Source organism: Colossoma macropomum, unplaced genomic scaffold (genome assembly GCF_904425465.1).
Source record: "Colossoma macropomum unplaced genomic scaffold, Colossoma_macropomum, whole genome shotgun sequence".
Classification (NCBI taxonomy): Eukaryota; Metazoa; Chordata; class Actinopteri; order Characiformes; family Serrasalmidae; genus Colossoma; species Colossoma macropomum.
In genome coordinates this window covers 10,171,207-10,196,389 of record NW_023494810.1, presented here as the reverse complement: position 1 = coordinate 10,196,389, position 25,183 = coordinate 10,171,207, and the positions used below count along the sequence as shown (strand labels likewise).

The 25,183-nt window shown below is 38.6% G+C and overlaps 1 protein-coding gene across 1 annotated transcript in view; it reads right to left on the bottom strand.

Annotated features, from left to right (window-relative positions):
* The window catches only part of grip2b (glutamate receptor interacting protein 2b), a 196,387-nt gene that overhangs the window by 4,228 nt on the left and 166,976 nt on the right, over positions 1 to 25,183 (bottom strand). The window contains exons 18-23 of the mRNA XM_036559923.1: positions 19,455 to 19,594; positions 18,414 to 18,599; positions 17,272 to 17,425; positions 13,437 to 13,554; positions 2,159 to 2,386; positions 106 to 252 (exon numbers count right to left, since the gene is read on the bottom strand). Of these exons, the coding sequence (XP_036415816.1) occupies positions 106 to 252; positions 2,159 to 2,386; positions 13,437 to 13,554; positions 17,272 to 17,425; positions 18,414 to 18,599; positions 19,455 to 19,594 (973 nt within the window). The remainder of the gene's footprint in view (positions 1 to 105; positions 253 to 2,158; positions 2,387 to 13,436; positions 13,555 to 17,271; positions 17,426 to 18,413; positions 18,600 to 19,454; positions 19,595 to 25,183) is intronic.

Here is a 25,183-nt window from a genome sequence, read left to right as displayed (position 1 = left end):
GTAGGTGGTGCAGTTGAGGAGCAGAGGAATCACAGGCTTTTATTTAACTACGTAGGCGGAACAGTAAGATCACATGAGGGTATGCGTGAAGGGGAGAGCTGGTACCTGTAGAATTCTGTCGTACGGTTTGAGTCCTGCACGGTCTGCTGGACCCTCAGGCCGGATCATGTTCACATACACACCTTTTTCCAAGAAACCGTCCGACACGCTGAAGCCAAAGTCATCTCGTTCTGGGTCTTTAATCACAGTCACCTGAAGAAGATGGTGCATTTTAGCAAAGCTGCTGAATACATCGTTCTCGACACTTCAGATTGAGGTGCTGTTTGTTTATCATTTACTCATATAAGGACTATTTGACCGAAAACTGCAGTCCCATCTTAAAAAACATTTAGAAATAGCATCCAGTATTCAGACCTTTAAAGCTTACAAGGGTTATGATCTATTTAAACCCAAGGCATTAATTGAGAGAGTAAAAAGGTTAATATATACAAAATCATCACTTACAGGGTGATTTCTATGTCTGTGACCCTAACCGCTAAGTTTACACTTGTGACAATCATACTTACATTTTTTTGTAGATTTTTCAATGTTGCTCCTCAAAAGATGTACTTGATTTCTTTTAAAGTGAAGTTAAAAGATTTAGATTTATCACAAGCTTAATTTTTACAATCTATTTTAAAATGCTATTTAAAATCCCACATTTTCATGTCACTACCGAAACACAGTTTTACTTCATAGGCAGAGCCTTATTTTAGCCACACCCCTGCATTTTAAAGCAGGAAGAGAGACTGCATCCCTGTCCCTCATGACCACATGGTGAGCAGATCTCACTGTTTTGAAGAAAATATGTCCCAAAGTCTGAAAATCAGTGTGAAACATTAAGAATTGCCACTACTGTCACTTCTGCAAGTAAACCTTTTTTGTGCGTAATGAAAATATAATGATTTTCTGTGTGTACAACTGTTGTTTGCTAGTCATGTACTAGCTAGCATTTTTGAGTTTTGCTTAAACTTAGCTGAAACAGTTACTACTGAAACATTTGGTTTCATCAGTGTTATGATTGAACATTTTGTCACTAACAAAACAATCATTTATTTTAATAAAACATATATAATTAAGTCACAGGGTCACTCAAAGCAGAAGGATTTTAGTCTAAAATATGAGTCAGTTAAAAGTCCAAAAGGTGTTTTCAACTCAGACTTGGAGCCAATTCATAGAATGTGAGTATCAATACAGCATCATCTTGACAAAAAATCTGACAGAAGTTTCTTTCTACCACAAATGCAGTCAATCAGAAGTTTTGCATTGGTGCTATGAGGCTAATGCAGCTAACAAGCAATGGAAGTTTAACATCTTCATTAAATAAACAAAGGTACACTGAATATTTAGACTTCTACATGGCTACTACTGCTGCACTGACTGTCCTTTTTTATAGATAACTTTATGCCATACAGCTCCAGAAACAGCTTAAACAAGTCTGTCTAAGACTGCATTATCACACGGTTTTGCATAGATGGGTGGTGACTAAGGCATAGTTTACAATCACACTTCTAGCAAGTTTTATCATTCTTTGCATGTAGTCACCTGCTCTACTAAGCCTTTCAGAGCGAGATATAATCACCAGACAAAAAATGTTTGTAAAGTTCAGCCCACAACATATTTTGAAGTCTTTCCAGAGTGCTCTGTGAAGCTTTTAGTAGCTTTAGGTAAGGTACCCTCACATGTTTGGGTTTGTTTTGGTCGTAGCTGAATTTTGGGAATCGCCCCCACACCTCATGCTGACATAGTGTATGGTAGGTTAACTGACGGTCAGTCAAAGGGCCCTTTCCTGTCAATGTACGCAGTTCTTGGAGACCTCAAGGAACAAAATGCATGAGATTCTCAGAGGTCAGACTTGTAAGATTAGCATGATTCAAATTAGAGGGATTTAAGATTACCATTGCACGTTAGCAACATTAGCCTCATAGCTCCAGTGAATTACAAGCTGAGTGATTATATTAAAGGTATATATTTGATTTTTGGTCAAACTATTGCCTTAAAAACAGGGTATGGTTTCTGTGTAGAACAGACAAAATCTGGCTGTATGACACAGCTCAGATGCAGGTCCCTCAGGAGTCAGGACTACTCTGTGAAGGTTATGTGGACATGTGCCACTGACCTTGTGCAGCTCCAGCGGTGTGGGGGACAGGATCTCCTGCATCTCCTCCTTGATGCGGCGGGATTCCCAGGTCTTCTCAGACATGCGCAGTGTGCTTTTGCTCTTGGTCTCGTTGTGCAGGTGCGGGCTCTTCCTGAGAGGGCTGATGTTGGGCTGGGAGAGCGACTCACTGTGGGCCTTGCTGCCCTCTACTCCCAAACTCAGAGCGCTGCCGGTCATTATGGAGGCCTGAGGGAGAGAAGCCAAGCACCACTCTGATTATAGGCACCGATTACTGCTAAATCAGGTCAGTACCTTTCAATAAGGACCTCTGTATGTGGCCCTGATTGGCAGCCAAGGAGTTATTTAGCAATTATCTAATCCGGCCCAATAAAACATAGTTGATTGGAAGCAATGAAGACTGCATTCATTAGCCTTTAGAAAGCTTCAGTCTGCTCCCTTTCTTGGAACTTTACCAGAAATTCTGTCGACACTCTACTACCATATTACATCCTGATGCTGACTTACAGGCATGACTTCCTGAGTCAGCATAAGGGCTTTTATCTAGGGCCGGAAAGACAGGTTGGTTTATCGACAGCCATGGTAAAATTTAAAGAGTAATTCGTTCTGTTTCACTTCAACTCTAGTTTTAGTTTTAATTACACACAGCAGTGAGCTGCCCATGAGTGAAAGTCACACTAGAGTGCTGTGACACATGTAAAATGGCATCATAAGCAATACTTTTCGCTTTTTTTTACAGCTTTAACACACTGAATCCTTCACATCAAGTTCAATGTGCTTTTTTTTAACACTGAGACTGTGAGAAGAAGATGTAGAGGAAGAAGAAAAGGATTTGTCTAATAGTAATGGCAACAAAGTTATACATTTGGTAACACATTATTTGGATGGTCCACTGTAGATGCTTTGTAAATGCTCAGTATTTCTTTAAGTAACATTTAACTAAATATCCATTAAATGCAACTTAACATCAAGTTCAGTGTGAAAGATTTTATTAAATCTATCCCTAACTCTGATCCTAACCCTAACCATAATGTTGTTGATAATGAACTGAACATCACCAGAAGGTTTGTTAATGATTTTAGTATCTGATAGAGCATCTATAGGGGACCATCCAAATAAAGTGTGACCATACATTTTCCTTTAGCTTGTGTGACTCAAGGACGCAGACACTAGGTAACAGCCCATTCTGCTAAAAAGTTCAGTACACAGTACTGACTCCAGCAGTGCTCTAGAAGCTCTACAGTATCTGTATAAATGCCCAATCTGCAGTTAAATAATGAAAATGATTGTCAATAACATTATGTGCACATAGCAATTCACTAATACAAACAAATACTGAGACTGTACGTTGCATATAAAGACTTTAGCTTTATACTACTGACACAGTAAATAACCACCTCCCGAAAACATAAAACATAGCTTACTTAATACAGTAGAAATTCATATACTGCATATAATTACTCAAGCAGCCACCATTCTATAAAAATAACCACACTACACAATCATATCACTCTACCCAAAGGCTACATTTTGTTCATTTCACATTTTATTCTTTTCAATCATTGTAATTTTAACACTATAAATGTGTATAACCTCTGGCCTGTGGAGGGGAGGGGGGGGTGCAGTGTACCTCCCACTTGACCCCAAACTCAGTCTATGAGGACAACCACTAGCGTATGAACCGCTGAATCAGTTTGTTTTATTGACTCACTATCCAAGCATCAGCATGAATTAGAGCTTAAATTATATATAGGAAAAAAACTGGGTGTCCATTGTAAATGCTATGTAAATAAGGTATTCGTTCTCAGGCGCATATTTCCACACACTGAAGCTGATTCACCAATTGTGCACAAGTCACTGCTTGTTTCATCATGGCAGGATAGTTTCCTGAATCAGATGCAGAGTAGTTTGTACTGAGGATGTTCAAATCAGTGCTCTTTTCTACGCAGCTTTGATTAACAAGGGCCAATTCCTGTAGCCAATTCCTGGGCCATTTCCTGTAGCTCACTGATTTTAAAACTCAGTGTGAAAAGGCCTTAAGGCTTTGTTGCCCCAGAAACCATTCTAGACAAAAGACAAAAGGAAAACTAACATTCCCATGACTTTAAATAATGACAAAGTCTATATTTATTGTTTTTTTCCCAAAACTGCTCATCACCCCAGTCCCCAAGTCAGCTCTGGTTTGGTGCAAATCAAGACGCAAAGGAGACTTTCTTGCCTGACTATTAGAATTACCTGTACAACTGAGCGAGATTTATTCAGATGGCAATAAATTAATTAGAGGACGTGTATGAGTGATGAAATCTTGATTTTTGTAGTTTTTGCTAGTGACACGAACTCTTTATTGTCACGATGACATCCAAGTTCATGGATAACACTGGTTTCCAGCAACTGGAACTTTTTTGCAAACATCAAAAAGATTAGACTCTCCAAAAGCAGCTCAAACGGGTTCAAACTTGGCTATGCTAAAGTTTGGGTCAAATGACAGGTTTTGATTTTCTAAGTGCAAGTAAGTTAAAACATCCTCTGCAGAGAACACACTACTGCACAATTTAATGCACCAGTTACTGTTAATTTGCTGAATTAACTAACATATTGGGGAAAAGTAAATTATAAAATGTGGCCTGTACAAAAGCTATAGCCCATTATATATTTTGTTTTTTCAATATTTTAAACTCTAAATTTCAGTAAAATGTTAAAAAAAAATGTAATTTTTATACCTGTAGAGGATGTGTTAACTTATTTTCACAATCCATTTCCATTTTGGAAAAGTGAAAATAGCAGTGAGGGCTTCATCGCTTCATCAGAAGCTGAAACTTTGAGTGTGTTCAAACTTTTGCATATGACTATATGTGGAAGTACTTAAAGTTCAGCTTCTGATCCCTCAATGCTACTTTCACTTTTCCAGAATGGAAAGCAGCCTGACCAGTGTCACCAAACAAAACACGTCGTACTTGCACTTGAGGACACTCCCCCCGTTTGTTGTGTGCTTTGTCACGTATAGAGCTGCATCTCCCAAAGCAGCTCGAACTCAGCTGAGGTCCTAGCTGTGTGGGAACATACTCACAGCGTTTTAGTGCCGGAATGCGGCAGATAAACTCCATTCTCCTTTCACTTTTCCAGAATGGAAAGAATGCAGCATAATGTCACAGTTTGACCATTTCATGAGAAGCACAGGATGTTGTATTGATAGATTTCCTGCTCTCTTTTTTTGCAGTGCAAATTCCAAAAAATCCAAATAATATCCATTCCAGGGAAGGGAAAGGACCAGGTGGGGGAGTTTAAGGCTACGTTCACTTTACCAGGTTGAAGTAGCACAAATATGATTTTTTACTCTAATGTAACCCAGATCTGATGTTTTCAGGGCTGTGCAAATCTGATCTTTTCAAATCCGACCTGAGCCACTTTCATATGTGATCCTAGATCGGATACGTATCTGATTCGTGGCCATGCGACCTTAATGTGACGCTCAGATCGGATTCATGTGCTTTTTTCCCACTGCACGTGCACCGTCTATTAGCATTACCATGGCAGCAGCGCCGAACAGAAGTTAAAGCCTGTAAACGATGGAAAAGCAACACATCTCACCTTTTTCTCCTTCATCTCGCTCTAGTAATGAACAGCTGAGAGCTGATCAGAGTTGACTATCTTTGCAGCGAAGGCTCGTTCTGCTCGTTTGTTTGCTGATGATGCGTGTGATTTGTTCACGTGACGTTACTGAGTAGGATGTGCATATGCGAATCATTTCAAGACGCTGGTTCGCTCACATTAATGACAGATTTCAATCACTTACCTGAGATTTGAATGTCAGAGAGATCGGATTTGAGCAAAAAATCGGATTTGAGCAGTAAGGCTTGTAATATGAATGTAGCCCAAGAATCTCGAGTCTTGTTTACGAGTGATGGGAACAGGGACTGTGAGATCGGCCGCAGGCTGGGACAGGCGGCAGCAGTAATGTACTGGACTGTAGTGGTGAAGAGGGAGCTGAGCCATAAGGCAAAGCTCTCTGTTTACCAGTCGATCTACATCCCAACCCTCACCTGTGGTCATGAGCTTTGGGTAATGCTTGAAAGAATGAGATCACAGATACAAGAGGCAGAAATAAGCTCTCTTTGCAGGGTGACAGCTACACTATACTTGATAGGGTGAGGAGCTCGGTCATCGGGGAGGAGCTTAAAGTAGAGAGGAGCCAGTTGAGGTGGTTCGGGCATCTGATTAGGATGCCTTCTGGCTGCCACCCGTTGGAAGTGTACCAAGCATGGCCTACTGGTACGAGACCCCGAGGTCGTCCTAGGACCCGCAGCAGGGACTATATCTCCAAGTTGGCCTGGGAGCTGCTAGGGGTCCCCCAGAATGAGGAGGAAGTTGCAGGGGGACAGGGTCATCTGGGATTCTCTGCTTTCCCTATTGCTACCACAACCCTACCTGGACCCCAAAAAAATGTGCTGTATCTGATGTGTATAGTTTTTAGATCAAAATATTCTGCATTTGAGTCACTGCGTTGTCATAACAGTCTTCAGACTATTAGAATTACCTTTACACAGCAACATCAATGGATTTCGTGGATGAAACTCCACATGTAACCTTGATATAACCTGACCAAGTGTTTGTGCTGGTTCACATGGAAACAATTATGTTCTTTTAATACCAAATATTGCCAAAACATCTAGTAGCCCTTGTGCCAATGTTTGCATAATCACCATACTTATTTGGTGTCTCTAAAGATTCATTCTTACATTCTGGATTAAACATGCACCACGTTTCTTTTTGTTTTTCCTATTTAAGTCTCTCCCAAGCCTTTGCAGTAATACATGTGGCAAATCAGAAGTCATGTACATATGGCTTCTTATCTGCCAGGTGAGGTTGACAAATGTCATCTGTATAGCTAACTTATCAGCCCAATGCACAATGGTTACCAGCCATGAACCTCTACTTCAGACACAACTGCCTCAAGCTCCTTCAGCTCCTTCCAAGTTATGATCACTGTATATGGCCATGGGAAACCATAAACCTGATATTTGAACAACATCCCACCTACAGTAACAGCCAATACCGACTCGCCAGCTGTGTTGTGTAAATATGAGCCGACATGAGGGATTCTCTGGCCCGATCATGTGCTTTTCTTATCAAGCACGCTTTATTTCCTGCATGGCTCTGCCAAAGAAAACACAATGATGTTATTAATAATACATGATCAAGTGAAACTGGTGGTGCAATCCATCACAGTGTATTTTCATCTCTGCTGGTGATCAGGAGTCAGAGATAGAGCGCTGATCCTTCTTAGGAATGAGGATTGAGAAGATCATGCATGGGAAAGTGTCTCACTTTTCCTGTGCCATGCTCAGAACATATGGACCAAGCGGCGAACCAGAACCTTCATTATGCAGATGAGGAGCCACAAGCAACCATGTTTGTCATTTCTGAAATGAGCAAACAAAAATGCTTTCCTGTAGCTCACTGACGCCTCAGTGCAGAGATGGTTATGTAAGAACGGCATCATTGTTTTTAACTAGCTAGCATGAAATTGGTACTTCTTGTGGAGTTTGATGGTGCTGTGCACTCGGAGAGATGCACTCAAGATAAATGAACTCAATTAATCAGCGAAAAAGTACAGCTATGGTGCAGAAATACTGGAATACCATAAACGAAGCTAGTTGTAACAGAACTATTACTCCTAGTTTAAATCAGGCTACGCAAATCAATCAGGTTTTCCTCTATTTTGCAGCTCTGAGCCAAACAGAAAGTAAATGGGCAAGCTTTAACTTCCTGCAGAGCAAGGTTTTCCTACAGATCAATGAACTCATTTCTTTTTCTTTTTCATTTTTGCTTCGCCTCTCGAGAACTCAAGAATCCATGAGAAGGTGAACTCATCAAAGCGAGCTGTGAATTTTTCAATCAGCTGCTCCAGGAATTCAGCATGAATCACATGGTGTGCTTCTTCTCTTGCCTGCTCCAGAAATTTATTTGGGAAAAACAGAACTTTCAAATTATTCTGGGCAGTGCATGCTGTTGATAGAAGGTCCTGCTTACATTAGGACTGCACCATTCTTGACTAACCCTTGTGTGGTGTTTAGGTCTGGGGCCCATGTTCAATGTTTACCAAATTTTTATTATTTTTCAACCTCAGATTCCTTGGCTGTTGCTCATTTTCTGTGAAGAACATATAAAATAACACATTTTCAGTGCCTTCACACTGTTCACCCCCTACTCATTTATATTACACATGTGATGTTGTGGTGAACCCGTGGGGAATAAAAGTGTGGAGTGTTTTCGCTAGTGACACGAACTTCACTCTGTTCTCCTCCTACATGGCCTGCTGTTAGTGTTTTTGTTTGTGTGTGAGGGTGGACAACATGGACAGGCTGCTGACTGGCTACAGCTGCTAAAGGAGAACGCTACGCTGGCCACTTGTGATATTTTAAGCATCTGATGTTTTTACAGAAATTGTTATGGCTGTATTGATTAAAAAAAACAACAACAATGTGGTGGGTCCACCAGACCACTGAGTAACAAACACATCAACACCACACAAGGGTTAAACAGGAACAATATGTACATGTATTTACTACATTTACTGCATTCTTTCATAGAAAAACATGTATAATAGCAGATTAGATAAGTTTGATATGTACCAAGTCATCATTTATATTTAGTATATCATTATTCATTTTCTATTGGGAAGTGTCTGTCCAAAACCCTAATCCCTAAATTTACACTTTTGAAAATAATGCATAATTTTTTTTTTAAGTTTTGTAAAAATATGTTTTTGATGAAGTAAAAAAAATGAGATTTAACAAGAAACACTTGTATTTGTATAAATACAAATAAAAAAACTACTTAAAAAATGCTGTCTCAGGTTTTCATGTCACCACCGAAACACACAGGGGTTCAGTCCATAGCCTCATTTTAGCCACACCCCTGCATTTTAGAGCAGGAAGTAAGACTGCATCCCTCTCCCTCACGGCCACAGGGTGAGCAGTCAGAACCCACTGTTTTAGTAAATGTCTCCCAAAGCCTGAAAATTAGTGTGGAACATTAAGAACTGTCTCTACCAAAATGCATATTTTGCCAATTAAACAAAATTTGGTGTTTTAATGAAAAATGTGATGATTTTCTGTGTGCACAACTGATCCAAGTTAGTCATGTTCTGGCTAGAATTTTTTAGTCCTGCTCAAACTGAGCTAAAATTGTCACTACCAAAACAATCGCTACTGAAACATTTGGTAAAGTTTCCGTAGTGTCATGATTGCTTTGTTCATTAAAACCAGAATGTTTACTAATTTATTTTGAATAAAATAAACATAATTATGGTGTAGGGTCACTGAAAGCAAAATGGTGTCAGTCTAAATTCCAAGTAAAAGTCCAAAATGTGTTTTGAACTCTGACTTTGAACCAATTCGGCAGAATGATCCATTAACAACTGTATAAATAATTTGCTTTATCAAGTATCACATACAGAAAATATAAACAAAGTCTTAAAAACAAACAGAAACCAACTGCTCGACCTCTGCTCTGGCCTACAAATCAACTGTAGCTCACAGAGAGCCTCATATAAGAATCCGCACGTGAACCGGGAATAGTGTGTGTGTGTGTGTATTGGAGGGGGGTGCATGGCATGTACACAAATGATTAATAATTTTCATTTAATACTTCACTGGCATTAATAAAGAATACGACTACAGCCTGGCTTTAGTTTTTATCGTTGGGGTGCCCAGTCCTGGTCCTGAATACCTCCCACCCTGCAGAGTTTAGCTCCAACCCTAATCTGATCCAGGTAATGAAGGCCTTCAGAGGAATCTGGATATTAGAACCAGGTGTGCTGGATTTGAACTCTCCAGGGTGGAAGACCTCCAGGACCAGGACTGAGTACCTCTGGTCTACTCCATGCTCTGTATCACTATAGATAAAATATCAAGCTATGAGAGCTTGTTTTATACCAAAATCCATGAGGCCCAGCAGCAAAGCAGAATGCAAGTGACAGCAAAATGCGGTACGTGCTAATGTACTAGTGTATATTAAAATAATAAAATATAAATATAAATTAATATAAAAATATAAAATATAACGTAAACAAAAATGCAGCTTTACTTTGCTCTGCTCAAAGCTTGAGCTCAGCTATAGCTGCCTTTCTCGCATCTCTGGCAGGAAACTTTCCTCAAAAGTAGAACAGTTTCTTGTAAAATGTCTCTCAACTTTCGACTTTTTACAAGGCTGCAGTCAGCTTCTCATTCGCCAGCTTCTTGTTCGAATTTTCCTGTTCCACCTTAATAGGTGCCAGAATGTAACAGCTGCACCATTTAATGTGGAACCTATGAGAAGCTGACTTGTGACTTTTTAGTCTGTGACAGTTACTCATTGCACATTAAACGTATCAGGAAACCAGCTGGAGTGATTATAAATGCAATAAGTCCATTTGTCCCCAAATTATCGATGTTCATCTTAAATCTCTCTCTTTGCCTTTTCGTTAGCTACTAGCTAGGCAAGACTGTTGTCTGTTGCTATGGTGACCAGCAGTCTGTGCGCCAACCTTCAGGGTTTAAGGGTGAATTAGCAGACATAGGCTACATTAACGCCAGCGTTTAGGACCATTTATTGTCAAATCTTCACCTAAAAATCAAATTCTGCTATGGAGCCGCAACAGAGCAGTAAAAGGGCCACACGCTGCCGACCCCTGCGCTATACGAATAAATCTCATTCGAATAAAACCTAACTGAATCGCACCGAGTAACAAATCAAGATCACAATTAATACGATTGACAAACGCTGGACAAACAGTACACTGCAGTACAGTTTCTGCCAAAAAGGAAAGTTCCTCACATCGGCTGTTTCCTTTCTTTTCTAGTAATAAGCAAAATTCAGTAGTTTCTTCCTTCCTATGTGATGTGCAGAACCAATCAGACCTTATCTGCTGTATTTTATGTTGAAGTTCTTTCATATCTAGACAACATCGTGAAATAAACTCAATGACAGTTTTTGTTTTTGTGACATCTTAGTCAGAAGACAGTTCTTGAGATTCATATTTAATCACTTGATTTAGACAAAAGTCATATTTAATCAGGCTTAAACTTTCAGGTCCGGGTTTCATCGTCTGTATTTTGGAAACCAGCATTCAGAGTTCTTATCAGTGACTCAGATCCACATCTCCTCCCACACAAGAATGAAAGCTTTTCATCACATCACATGTTCTCACAAGATGAAGAATGCAGGAGGAGAACTGAGAAAGGGCTCTTGGGATTCAGAGAGCGACAGACTAACTGCGTAGTAATGGTCTTAGTAATATCTTTCGAGGGCTCTGTAGCAGACCACCCACTGCATTGTTAAATAAATGAGCAAACAGAGTATAATTTGCGTTGGTGGCAGGTTCAATTGTGTTTGGGTTCAGTTCTGGACTGCAGTCAGCCTTTTTACCATCACCAATCAATACACACTGTATAAATGCTCAAATAGCTTAGTATCAAATATGTAAATATTTTTAAATACACAAAGACACATATGTAAATATATGCAAATATACAAATAAGTAGCAAATATTAAAAAAAACACCTTACATAATCAAACATTAACTTGCAGTGGGACAGTTGTGTGAACAGAGCAGAATGTTTTAATTTATCATTTAACGTTTAATAAAGCAGTGTCTTATCAGGATACATTCCAAATGATGGACTCTGTTACCATCACAGAGCGGCTTTCTGCAGGCCCCTAGTGTCCACTCTGCTGGTGGAATGGAAATTGACACTGATATGTTTAATTAATACATTCAAATATAGGTTTTCTCCCCATAACTCAATGCTAACGTTAGCAGATTAACCAGGACACTGTTAGCTGTGACATGTGACTCTATGTTGAGCTGCTAGAGAGCAATGAGAAAAGAATCCCCTGCTGTAAAAAACCTTCAATTCAAACAATCGTGTATAACTGCCAGCACAAAAAATAGCATTTAAACACAATACAAACACTTAGAAATGTTGACTAGCAAAAAAAATTAAAAATCCAGCTTGTTTATAATCAAACTCATTTCCTTTGAAATTTATTTAATTAATGCTATTTTAAAAATGCAGAGTTGAACTCTGGGATGCCTAAAACAGGTGGAGAATGCATTTTATGGCTACTGTGAAAAGGGGATAATTATAAAATATCCAAAAAATACTTGAACATTAATAGAAATTCCATCAATAATCACAATAATCACAGTAAAATGGATCAGCATGAAGAAAGATAGCATTCATTGCGCTGTTGTGTTTTCTATCACTGTGTAAAAGATGCACTGTGATTTAGTCCGAGCAGACTGATTCAGAGCTAATAGGAGAAAAGGTAAAGCATGACTGATGTGCGACGTATATCCCTTTCAATTAATTTTCTAGTTTTCATATTGTTAGATCAACGTCTTTACATATCAAATAAAAGTAACAACAGCACTGAATGTTCATGTATGTTTAGATCTAAAACAAGGACTTTTATTTGTATGGCGTGGTGTTCTTGTCCGTGTGGGTAATGAAAGTAGAAGAATAGATTAACGTGAAAAATAAGTGCATGTTAAACAACAGTAGGTTAATAGGTTTCCTTTAAACAACGTCTTAAAAGTTTTTAGTCATATATATAAGCTTTACTTCATGCATTGTTCTCACACTGGTTCTTGGGTCCTGGTGGATCTCCCAGCCAACAATATGAGTGGTTTAAGAGTGCCAGATTAGAAACTGTTTAAGTTAATAAAAACAAGCTGGAATAATAAAGTAGGGAATAACAGCACTGAAAATTCATATACGTTTAGATTCATCCATTTCAGAAACGCTCTTATTCCAATCAAACTACAATTTTATTCAGGTTACAGCGATATGGGAGTCTAAACCAAAGACTCTTACTGGTAAAGCATAGTGTTCTTGTCCGAGTGTGGAATCAAAGTAAAAGAGATTTGAAACCGTTTAAGGTAATAAAAACAAGCAGGAATAATAAAGTAGGGAAATAAACTGAAGCAGAGGTACATGCAGGCCAAAAGGTGGGAGACGGGTTATGAGTAACCCAATTGTGAAATCTGAACCTGACCTGAGCAAATATTTGAGAAAAGAAGTCCAAATGCAATCAAATCTGACACTAATAGTTCAGGTTCGGGCAAATATTTCAAGCTCTAATACAAACGTCCTCACAATCCATGACAGTTTGCCTTGAACTCTGCTGCAAAGTGTCCAAGAAACATCTTCATTCTGTGTTATTAGGCCACAGTAGTCTCGCAAGTATGTGACTGAAAATTCTTTCAGGATGAGTGTATCTCTCTACAGTTTACCTCAATCTCGCGGAGAAGTTCTGACTGCCCGCACGTCTCCAAGTCCTCCAGGGCCTGGCACCAGAAGCTGTCCTCGTGGTCCAGCATGATGCTGTCGGCGTGAGTCTGGCTGGCATATCTGTGGCAGAAAACAAGAACCAGAACCAATCAGGGCTTGGCACACTCAAACTGCCGCTGCCAACAAGCACCCTGGCACCATGTTTGGCACGACCATCAGGACCACAAGGCAGACTGGACGGGGGGACGGAGGCTTGAGGTCTCAAAGGCCTCAAAGTGCTTGAAGCTATTTTATGCAAGAATATGCCTGAGAACGGATATAATTTGAGACACTTGAATAGGGATCAGTTTGGAAGCAGTTTATGTCTTTGGGCATGCTGTGAGACAGATTTGTGCTTTGCAAGAAAAGAGAAAGAGGAAGAGAGAAGAGGGAAGAGAGAGAGGAAGAAGCTGATTATTACATTATGTATGAGAGGCCAAAACAACCCATCTCTTAAGTCAGTACTTTTCCATTCGCTCTGGTCTCTAGTAGTCAACTGGAATTTTCCTGAACGCCGTGCTGTTTATTAAGAAAGCAGGAAGTTAACGTGACGAAGACTGGTATTTCAGTAGAATTTGAAATATGTTAAGATAATATAAACAATGACTTCATTCCAAAGAAAATTGTTAGTGTGTTAGTCCTGGGGTTAATTAACCAAAATGAATAAAAAACCTTTTTCAGTATGTGTAAAGATAGATTTTATATGATCTGGGTTGGATGATGTGCTAAAAAAAAAAATTCTATAAAGAGTGACTTTTCCATAAATTGTCCCACACCAATGATTTTGCATTACTGTAAGTTAAACGTTGGCTGCATGAAAGAACTTCATTACCTTCATCAACATTACATGATTACTGTCTAAGCCAGAGGTCGACAACCTAAATGTTAAGAAGAGCTATTTTGTCCTTTCCACAAAATCAAACAACCTTGGGAGCCACAAAATTTTATGTCCATTTTACCATCTTGGCTGTAAATATGTCTCAGTATGTGCTGATGTCCTAGGATAGGCTAAGAATATAAGATAAACGACAACAGACTTACTTTGCTCTGCTTTAAGGTTTAGCTCAGCTATTGCTGCTTTTCTCGCATCTCTGGCAGGAAACTCTTTAATTTTTTTTCAAATTTTTACGAGGCTAAGTCAGCTTCTTATTCGCCAGCTTCTTGTCCAAATTTTCCTGTTCCACCTTAAACGGTGCCTGAGGTGCCAGAATGTAACTACTGCACCATTTAAGGTGGAACAAGAAAACAGGAACGAGAAGCTGACTTCAGGCTTGCGAACTTTTTCGTGTTTGACAGTTTCTTGTTGCAGATTAAACATATCTGAGTGATTATAAATGCTAATAAGTCCATTCATCTTCAAATTATTAATGTTCGTCTTAAATCTTTCTGTTTGCCTTTCGTTAGCTACTAGCTGGGCAAGACTGTCTGCGTTGCTGTGGTGACCGGCATTCTGTGCGCCAACATTCAGGGTTAAAGGTTGGTAAATTAGCAGTTATAGACTGCATTAACTCCAGCGTTTAAGACCATCCATTGTTAAAACTGTGTTGAACGATCAGCAGAGCTTTATTTTACTGCAAAGGATGATGATTTTATTTTCACCTTAAAATCTAATTCTGCTGTGGAGCCAAACCTTCATGGCCGACCGAACATAACTATTTGGAACACTGGTTTGTCAAAAGAAAGTGTGCCACTTAAAGCAGATCATTTAGTTACCTAATATCAGAACTTATTTCTGCTTATTATTGCATTTATTTAGTTTATACATACTGATTCATTTAGAATGGTGTCATGAAATAGCTGCCACATTTTTTATATTCCCAATAAAACTTAAATTAAAGTCAAATATGTAGTTGTTGTTGATGTTTGTTGTTTCATTTAGTTAAAGCCAGCAATGCTGTGTTTTGACTGCAGGGTTGTGAACTCCAAACTACATTTTTGTGGAGTCGCAGCTCAAAACAGTTTGTGAACTGTGTAGCCCTGCTGTCTGCTCTTCAAATTATCACCACATGTTTTTATGTGCATTAAATGCCACAGAACATAGAAATGAAGCACTGACATGCCCTGCATTTATTAATTCATTTGTTTACAACAATTTGCTGCACTATATACCATTACATGAATGGGTAGTCCTCTCCTTTAACTCTAGACACTTTTATCATTATCAAAGTATTTTTAGAAAATACTTATCAAAACATGCAGATCAGAGAAAGAATAGGATGCAACCATCTTTCTTTCCTGAATTCCTTGCTGAGGAAGCATGTCAATGACAAAAATAATTATACAAATATCTTTGATTCTGTGGCAATGGAACAGTCATAATGCATAAACACTTGTAAATTTTTAAAGGGAAAAGGTGAACAAATGCACTGTTCTAATTTGCTCATGCAGATTACAGAAGTGAAAGTAACTGAACACATTCCTCTACAGAGAACACACTTTTTAATGTACAATTACTGCTGAATTTAATATATTGGAAAAAAATAAAACGTGTAAACACTTTCCAGTATGTTAACTCAGCAAATAAATAGAAACGGTGCACTAAAATTTACAGACAAAAAGCCATATTAAAGTTTGTTCACTGTAGATGATGTGTTACTTATTTCCACTTACAAAATCAACGAAACATGCAATATGACTGGTGGTGCTCGAACTTTTGCATCCAACTATTAAAGCTGACCTTCTGCACTTTGACTTCAGAGTCATTGTTTCAGTTATTTTTCAGACCTTGCCTTCAAACATCGATTGTGGTTTTGGTTTTATGACTGAGGAGTGATTGTGAAACAACTGAAGAGGAAAAAATGAGCTGGAGTTCTGAATGGCTTCTGCTATCAGCTTGAAGATCAGACCCACCTGAATCGTAGGAGTAGCAGGTCCGAAAAGTATTTGGAATTTGCAGGGCGAAGCATCGGGTTGTCCTTTACCAAAACATGAACTGTGAACTGTGAATGTCTTGATTGTGCATTGCTCAATCGCAATTGCTCAAAAGTCCACATTTACGACAGACTCTGTGTCTGGAACTTGTCTAGTAATGAAGTATGGATGCTGAAGAAAAAAGACATCTATTGAACTACCTACTGAGTGATTTTATTTCTGGTGAACACTGGGGATGGCAAGCTGTTCAATAAGTGCACTTGTGAACCCACCCTGGCTTTGCAGCCTCTTTAATATTGCATTTTAACTGTGTCTTTTAATGTCTTTTAAACACCAGTGAGGCCAGTGGTTCCCAACTCCGGCCCCGGACATTTCAGTGATGTTCCTACTTGAACGCGCCCAGTCCAACTAATCAAGTCATTAACAAATCCTTCCTGAGATGGCATAGGTGTATAAGGGCATGGTTTCTGGGAAAAGCTGCATTAGGAGATGCTAACTCCATCCACAAACACTTTTTTCAAAGCAATTTCTCCCAGACGGTTCAATTTTAAGTTTTAATTAGAGATCTCAATACCCATTATTGGTTCTTCGAGAAATACCAGCATAAGATGCCTGATCTGATATTGCAAACCCAGCACCATTCTGTAACAAATCTAATCTGAAATATCCCAGAACTGCTTCAAGCACAATGTAACACAAACTGCCACACGCAGCCTTATATTAATATAATATTAACCTCCTACGCTAAGTATTACACTATAATTTCTATATATTATGCTGTCTAATCTTGCATTAATTTGTATTCACCATAATAAAAAATGTCTACCTGAAAAAAAAGCTGCAGTTCTCTATTGATGTGTTGTTGGCTTTGTAATTCTTGGATACCACATTAGGTATTGGGTTGTAACCCACTAGTTTGAGTCTTACCCAGCAGGCTTGTCCCAGTCATCCTCGCTGAATCCTCCGTCACTAAAGGGGTAGTTCTTACGGCGGGCAGGAGGGGGTGTGCTGTTCCTCTGCTTGGCACTACGCCACTCGTGCGGATGTAAGGCGATGCCCGCTGCCTGGTGGATGTACGCTCCTGTGTAGGAGGGGGAGGGTGAAGAGTGAAGAGTCTGATTTTTGAGTTTGGAGGTTTTACGTGTGTAGAAATATGACATGCATGTGTGATTACATGAAGAGGACACAATATCAGAGATAGTGCTGGACTGGGAATAAAGCCAAAGTACACACATTTTATCCTCTATAAAAAAAACCTACATAAATCAATATGTAGGCAAAACTGTTCTTCATACCAAGAAAGACACTGTGAGGAACATGAAGCTGAGTGCTGAAGATAAATATACTCAAAGCATAAACACAGAACTGCTTTGTGATAACAAAACCTTTGCAGGTACTGAAAAGTAACAGTGGAAAAAAATTAAATGTCAAAAGAATTGCTTCCGCAGAGAGGTGCACTGATAAGAAAACTCCAGGCCAAGACCGAAACCGAAATTCAAGATACACCTGGCTGAAAGATTTTTTTATTTGCATTTCATTTACACTTATCAAGTGTAGTAAAACATAAAAAAACTAAAGTAATAAAGAAACTACACTTTTATTATTGAAAAATAAGGTTTCAATTGTATAAAACTGACAATAAATAAAAACAGCTAACCTAAATAAACTACAATTCTTACTAAAATGTAAGATACAGCATGTGCCATAAAATAAAGCGTCCTCAACAGCACAGAACAGCTGGTCATCCATTCCATCGTTTTTTAGTTAGACTTTGCATTTTTGCACTGGTATTTGTAATTTTTTCATCATGTAAAAGCTGCAGAGTCCACAGATTTTGCTGTATTCTGCATAATAAGTGGGATGTTGTGTGTTCAAGTGCTGTCATACCTCCTCTTGATGCATGTGATGAACAGTGACTACAAATCACTCGTCTAAAGTTCCTCGTAGAAACCACAAAATGGTTCCACACTAACAAAACCTTTTTCCCCACTGTTGATCTGCTGCTGCTCAAACTGTTTGAATGTGTCTGTGCTGACTGGCGCAGGAGAGTGAAGAAAACAAAAGCTCACCTTGGCTACCGTAACCAGCGTCGATACCAGATCCATCCCACGACTCCATGGCCGAGTCCACGCTGGGAATGGTGGTGGAATAAATCTCGGACAGCTTATTGGTCTTCTGTGAGTCTGTCATCTCTGAATCCTCGTTATCACTCAGGTCGTTCTCCAGATCGATGTTTTTCTTCTTCTCGTCTGCCACTTGAGAAACAGTGAAATCCAGGAAATTAGTGTTTTGGGGAGGGTATCAATTGAATTTGCCTTTCGTTAAAAATGACAGTATAGTTTCATGCACATTCGTCATAATATAGGCTTTTACTAGACAAAAAAACACCTCCAGATAAATTACACACAGAGTATATACACTGATATACAAACAGGTCATAATTTGAGTGTGAATAGTACCTGATAAGACTTCACTTGAGCCCTGCTACATAGCCCTGACATAATCATGCCATAAACATGTCATGGTAGATGTCATATGCTATCACAAGTTGTCATGACAGATTATACTCAGTAATATAACAGTGCCATGTTACCATTACTGTTAATTGTCATGACAGATGCAATAAAGTTTGACACGTTGCAAAAGTTAACATGTGACATAAGCTGTCATAACATCAGTACATGTAATTTATACTGTAAAACTGTTGAATGTTCTGTGTAATTTTCTGCTAAATATACATTTTTGCTTGTTTTCCTGCTGCTCAAAAACTTGAACTTAATGATCGTTTTAACTGGAAATTAGATAATTAAAGGGGGGTCTCTGATATTTACACAATACTGTACATCTATTGAACTGAATATGAACTCATTAAGCCTTAGTGTGCCTATTATCTGGAATTATCTGATTCTAGATATCAGGCACATTAAGGGTACATATGTTCACTATTTGAAGATCATTTCAGTGAAGTGTGCAAATGTGTGAAAGCCTATAGTTAATGTTTGTGAAATTATTTTCTTAGTTATTCCTTTGCAATGTCCCAGTGAAAGCAAGCCTGGTCCTAACAGCCCCCCGGTGCATAATTAAGCACTAAACCTATAGGCAGAACTTACTGTCTAGCTGCTTCTTAATTTTCAGGGTGACAGTCTCGCCTGCCATTTGCAGTAAGTGGATGGCTTCACTCAGAGGTTTGCCTTTCAGGCTGACGTTGTTGATGGCTAAGATTCGATCCCCGACATGAATAGCTCCAGTTCTGTGAACAAGAACAAAAAACAGGTTTCAAGGGAAAACAATGAAGATAATAATGTATGTACATCAACAGACTGCGCAATGCTAAAAAGCTTATGCTGATATACATATTTACAATACCTGTAATTTACAGAGGTGGCAGTTTAAGTGCACCTACCTTGTACCTGAACTTAGGGGCCATTTTATGAGAAACACCTACCATATAGACAGAATTTGTACGTTTACAATTACTGTCTGTAGCTCATCACTTGCTGCACAGTTTATCAGCCACCCACTACCACATTTCTTGATGGAAAGGGACCACCATAAGACCAGACCATAACATCAGGACCGTCTGTGTACCCATAGACACATCTACCTTATAGAGTCAGTAAGAGACTATGGGGCAGATTTACTAAGAGAGGCACTAACTTCAGACAGACACTATGCACCGGTGGGGGTGAATACTTTAGTGGCTTATGTAATAAAAACTTTCATAAAAAATAAGCATTGACACAATGTTACAGCAAACAAATGACCAATGCAATATAACCATGTGTTTTGTTTTTTGCCAGATAGGAGAAAAAATAGTCTTGGTTCTGATTCTGCTCCAAATTTGGTCAAAATAATGACTTATTTTCTCTGGATTTTAATAAGTTTAAAATATGATCTCTGGACTTAATAAGTTTAAAATATGATGGAAAAATGAGTTATTACTCATTTCTGTTTCAGATCACATAAGGCACAGGCAAAGTTTAGATTTTTGTGCTTTCAAAAATCATTTGGAAAACAGTCAAATAATTATTTAGACAAAAACAGCTTTAATAGTGTTGTAAAATGGAAATGGCATTCCATTAAAAATAAATAAATGTGTTTGAAAAACTCTCTTTTCTCTCAGCACAAATAATGACAGCCATGTGAGTGCCCAAAATGCAACACATAGTCAGCATAGTCAGTATTTACTAACATTCTTGGTTGAGGCTGGATTGAGAAATTCAGTCCTGGACTTTCTTCTAGACTACTCTACTACAATCACAGTGACCCCACCACGACCCCCCAAAACCTCAATTCACTTTACCTTAGACTACATAAGAAACAACCATGCGTTTCTCTCTTCCTCACTCTATCATCAGCCCACACACATAGTGGCCCTGCAGGGATTTGTCCTGGTCTTCCTGATGGCCAGTCCATCCCTAGTCTTGGTAAATGGGGTAGGTGCATTATCATCCTCTTCTCTCAATTCTTGGAGAGAGAAACTCTTATAAATGCATATGCAAGTTAGCAGGGGAGCGGCCCTTGTTATGAGTGCTGAAGAGCCGTCATGGTTCCACAGTAAATCATCACAGTTGCCAAAATACGGTTTGTGATGGTGCAAAACATTAGTAAGTCCGATCCTATAGCTCATCTTTTTCCATGCATGTTTTCTCAAAGTCATTGTCCAGCCCAGCAAGTCCCAACCCAGTCCTGAGGGCCTACCAGACACTCCACGTTTTTCCCTCATCCCTGAGGACCATCCTGGAGGTCTTAAGGACCAGGTCTGGAACCAATGCTGTTGCCCTTCATCAATGGTCAGTTTCTGACCAGAGGACTGCTCTTGGTTTGCTATTTTTGGGTGGTGGTAGACTATTTTCAACCTAGCTGTGACACTGAGACGTTTAAAAACCCCAACAACAACACAGTGCCTGATACACTTGTACCAGCACCATGCACACTACGGTATCAGTGTCACCGTACTGAGAAAGGTCCACCACTTGATATCTTGTCAGTGGTGGTCCCATGGCGGTCCCTTTCTACTGATGAATGAGGTGGAGGGTGAGTGATAAACTGTGCAGCAACAGATGGGCTGAAGTTACAAAGCGCACCAGCATGGTAGGTGTTTCTGATAAAATGGCCGAGGTAGGCCTGCCTAATAAACTAAGTGTATGTATGCTGCGTATCTTTTATCGTTTGATATTTGGCATCTGGTCAAGCTTATGCAAAGTTCAAACTGAACGTAAAACAAAATGTCAGCAGATAATCCACTTATCAAACATACAAACTCAATTACACCCACGGTAAAGTCAGCCTTTGCTGACACCCATTATTCAATTATCCAAGAACATAAAATTTGTTTGTATATTTTCCACAAATATACATACTATGTTACAAAACAGTTATATCAATATATCACCATAGACCTGTAAACAAAAGATGATTGTTTTTAATTAGCGAAAAACAACTTGATAACACTTTATTTGAAGACTACCTATTTAGGGACTTCATAGTACATGCATAGGCACTGAATAATACATATACAAAGCATTGCTTCAGTAATGATAAGCAGCTTATGCCAGTAATAGCAAGATGCATACATAAGGGCCCTTAAACTAAAGTAATATACGCTTTTGATTTTAATATTTAATAGATAACTCAAGTAGAAATAAAAATTAAAACTTTTACTGGAGTAATATTTTACAGAGTATTTTTATGTAAACTCCTGCATATTGAGCATTGTTATGAACAGTGTTATAAAGAAAACAAAGGTCTTTCACAACAGTTTATGGCCCCTTCTGTCAAGGCAATGTCATTTACTTCACATAACATCTTGGGGGAATCTTGCAGGTACTGGCATAAGCTGTTTATAAATGTTCATGTATTGCTTTATAAATATGTCCCTTCAAATAAAGTCCTACCAACAACTTGATATAGGCCTCTGTATGCGGTATCATAGACCTAACATGAGAAACAAGTAGAGGTCATACAAAAAGACCTGAGCAGAATACAGGGGTAAACACAAAGACCCCAAACTTGCTGCCGTGAGGTTGAACATCTAACAGTTTGGAGAAACCTGATAAACTTTGCTGAAAGTAATCCTCCATGGATGTAACTTTCTTTCTTTTCTGTTCTAGATCTCTTTAACTTGGCTTGGTAAGTTCACTAGCCTCCCACGTGAAATGTTAGTGTTGTTACCTCATAAGGCCTCCTTATAGAGGCCATTAAAGGAGCTGTAAAAGTGGCCCTGAGAACGCACGCACCTGAATGACTTCAAACAATTGCAGGCACATTGTGCCAAAATTGGGTGGCGTGGTAGAATTCACAGCAGATGACCAGTGGAGCTATGACCTCAAGTGTGCCTTTACAGCAGTTATTTTTAGTGCACTTAGATGACTTAGATGGCAGAAAAATAAGTGTTGACTGAAAGTTCAGACTTGAGCAACAATGTAACAAGGTTACCATGACATATTATACATCGTTGTTGTTATGCTATAAAGCTGCCATCTACACTATCTTTTCTTGTGACATTGCAGGCCAAAAGTTTGGAAGTGGCACTAACTTCGTTAAAATTATTGTATTTTTTTCAATTAATAACAGACGTTGAGTGCGTTTACATGCACTTAATAATCCGATAACTGCAGAAAATCAGATTGTGTAAGTAATCCGATCAACACATTTATAAGCACTTGAGTAATGAGATAATGGGGAACTCCAGGTCTACATGAGTCAGACATGGTCAGATTTCTGCTTCGCAACCAGCCAATAAACTCACAGAAGAACAGCTGACGTAAACATAAGGTAAAACTCAAATTTCATGCTGCAGCTTTTATTTAGAAGAACATCGCGCCACTGTACCTGAAAATGTGAACATACATCATCTAGAAAGATGAAGAATATTTAAATTCTTTATTTTGTCGAGAACGTGTTTGGTTTTAGCATCGCTCCAAAAGTGTTTTGCTACCGTCTCCCAGCAACGCTGCTCACTTATTTCCGGTACAGTAGACTGTTCTGCACATGCACAGACTGAGAAATCCAAAAGAACTGAACTAAACTAAAATTACGGAACTAAAATCCAGCTCTCTTTATCAGATTTCTTGGTTGGATTTCTAGACCTTACTCCGATCTAAGAAATAGGAGTATGCTGTTTACATTATCATTTGAATAATCGGATAACTGGAGAAATCTGATTATGATTGGATAACTGAGTGCATGTAAACGCACTCAATATATTTATACAGCTTCGTGTGAAAATTTTAATTTTGGCCATGTTGTCCACCAATAATTCAGTCTGCTGGAAAAATGGTACAAACTGTCACTAGTGGTAACACCATGCAAAACCTACATTGTGTTATCACTCAGAAAAAAATGGCTGACATGCATCGGCCAATTTTTGCAACCTCCTGACAAGTTCTACCCTAAAAACTTGCTACACCCCAAGCACTCCTACAGGCAGTTTTAACGTAGGACTCGAAATGCAAAGATGAGAGTCCATATACAGTCCACACTTCTGAACTTTATCGCAATGGGTAATGTCTTTATTGACCATCAGATCAACCTGAAAATGCATTACCCCCTGTAAATGAACAGAAAAGGGTTATATATTCAACATGAGCACATCTGCTTTGACTTTAAAACTCCAACATACAAAGTAAAAATGTTACATGCAGGCCTACAAAGCTTCAATCATTGTTTAAGCTAGAGCTGTGTGGAATTAAACTCAGTGTGGGAAAGTGAATGTGCACCACAGTTAACTTGACACTAACATGACACTGCAAATCCCATAGAGACTGAATCCCATAGCTAGCTGAAAATACCATAGCAGTGGAAAGCAGATACTTACAACGTGAAAGTTTCTATATGAAATTCTGCTATTTTATGACACATATGACAAAAAACATCCCTGAATTCACTTAAATATCCTATGTTTTATTTTATGTTGGTAAAAGTTAGCTAGGTAAGGTAGCATGCGTTTGGATAGTTTGCAAGCATTAGCTGTGTAATGTTACAGCCAGCTTTATGAACATTTACATAATGGAAAACTGAAAAACAATATTAAATCATAGTGGTGAAGATGGTCCACTGCTGCTTCAGGAAAGTACTTTTGCTGCTTAGTTTAGTAGTAAAACTGTTACTTTATGTTCTGGTGTTTGATAAGGTGTTTGATACAGTATAATCAACCTGTACTGTAAATGTTTTTCCAGAATTTAAAACAGGACGATGTCTTGATTGATTTTTGATTATCCTAATTTAATTTCTAATTTAATTTTTCATTTAATGATTGTCTCTTTTAAATCTATTGTTTTAATCATGTTTTAATTATATTTTTAATTTCTATTCTACTGTACTTTCTCATTTGTAAAGCACTTTGAATGATAGCAGTGTATGAAAGATACTATATAAATAAACCTGCCTTGCCTTGTCTGTAAAAACACATTTAAAGTATCACACTGGCTTGAACAGAGTGCATTATTGTAAAAATTATAGAAATTCTTAACAAGACACATAAGGTAACTTTCTCCTCAGTGAATATGGAGACATGTTAGCTTGTCAAGATAACATGGAGAACTGTGAAATATCTAACTTCAGCTAGTTAGTCTAGCTGGAGTACTTCCAACACTGAGACATAACTACAGCAACGTGCAATACTAGTGCAATACTAATCTGTATGGTCTGTTTTTAGCTTCAACTACTTTACATGTGAGAAGCTGATCTTATGAGAATCCCCCATCAAATTGTAACAGCATCTACTATTCGTTACACCAGAAACTGGATTAAAGGTCTGGATTTGAGGGCAACACCAATGGAATATTACAGAACAATCTGCTTTGGTTAAATCTTTTGATTTTGGTTAAACGTAGAT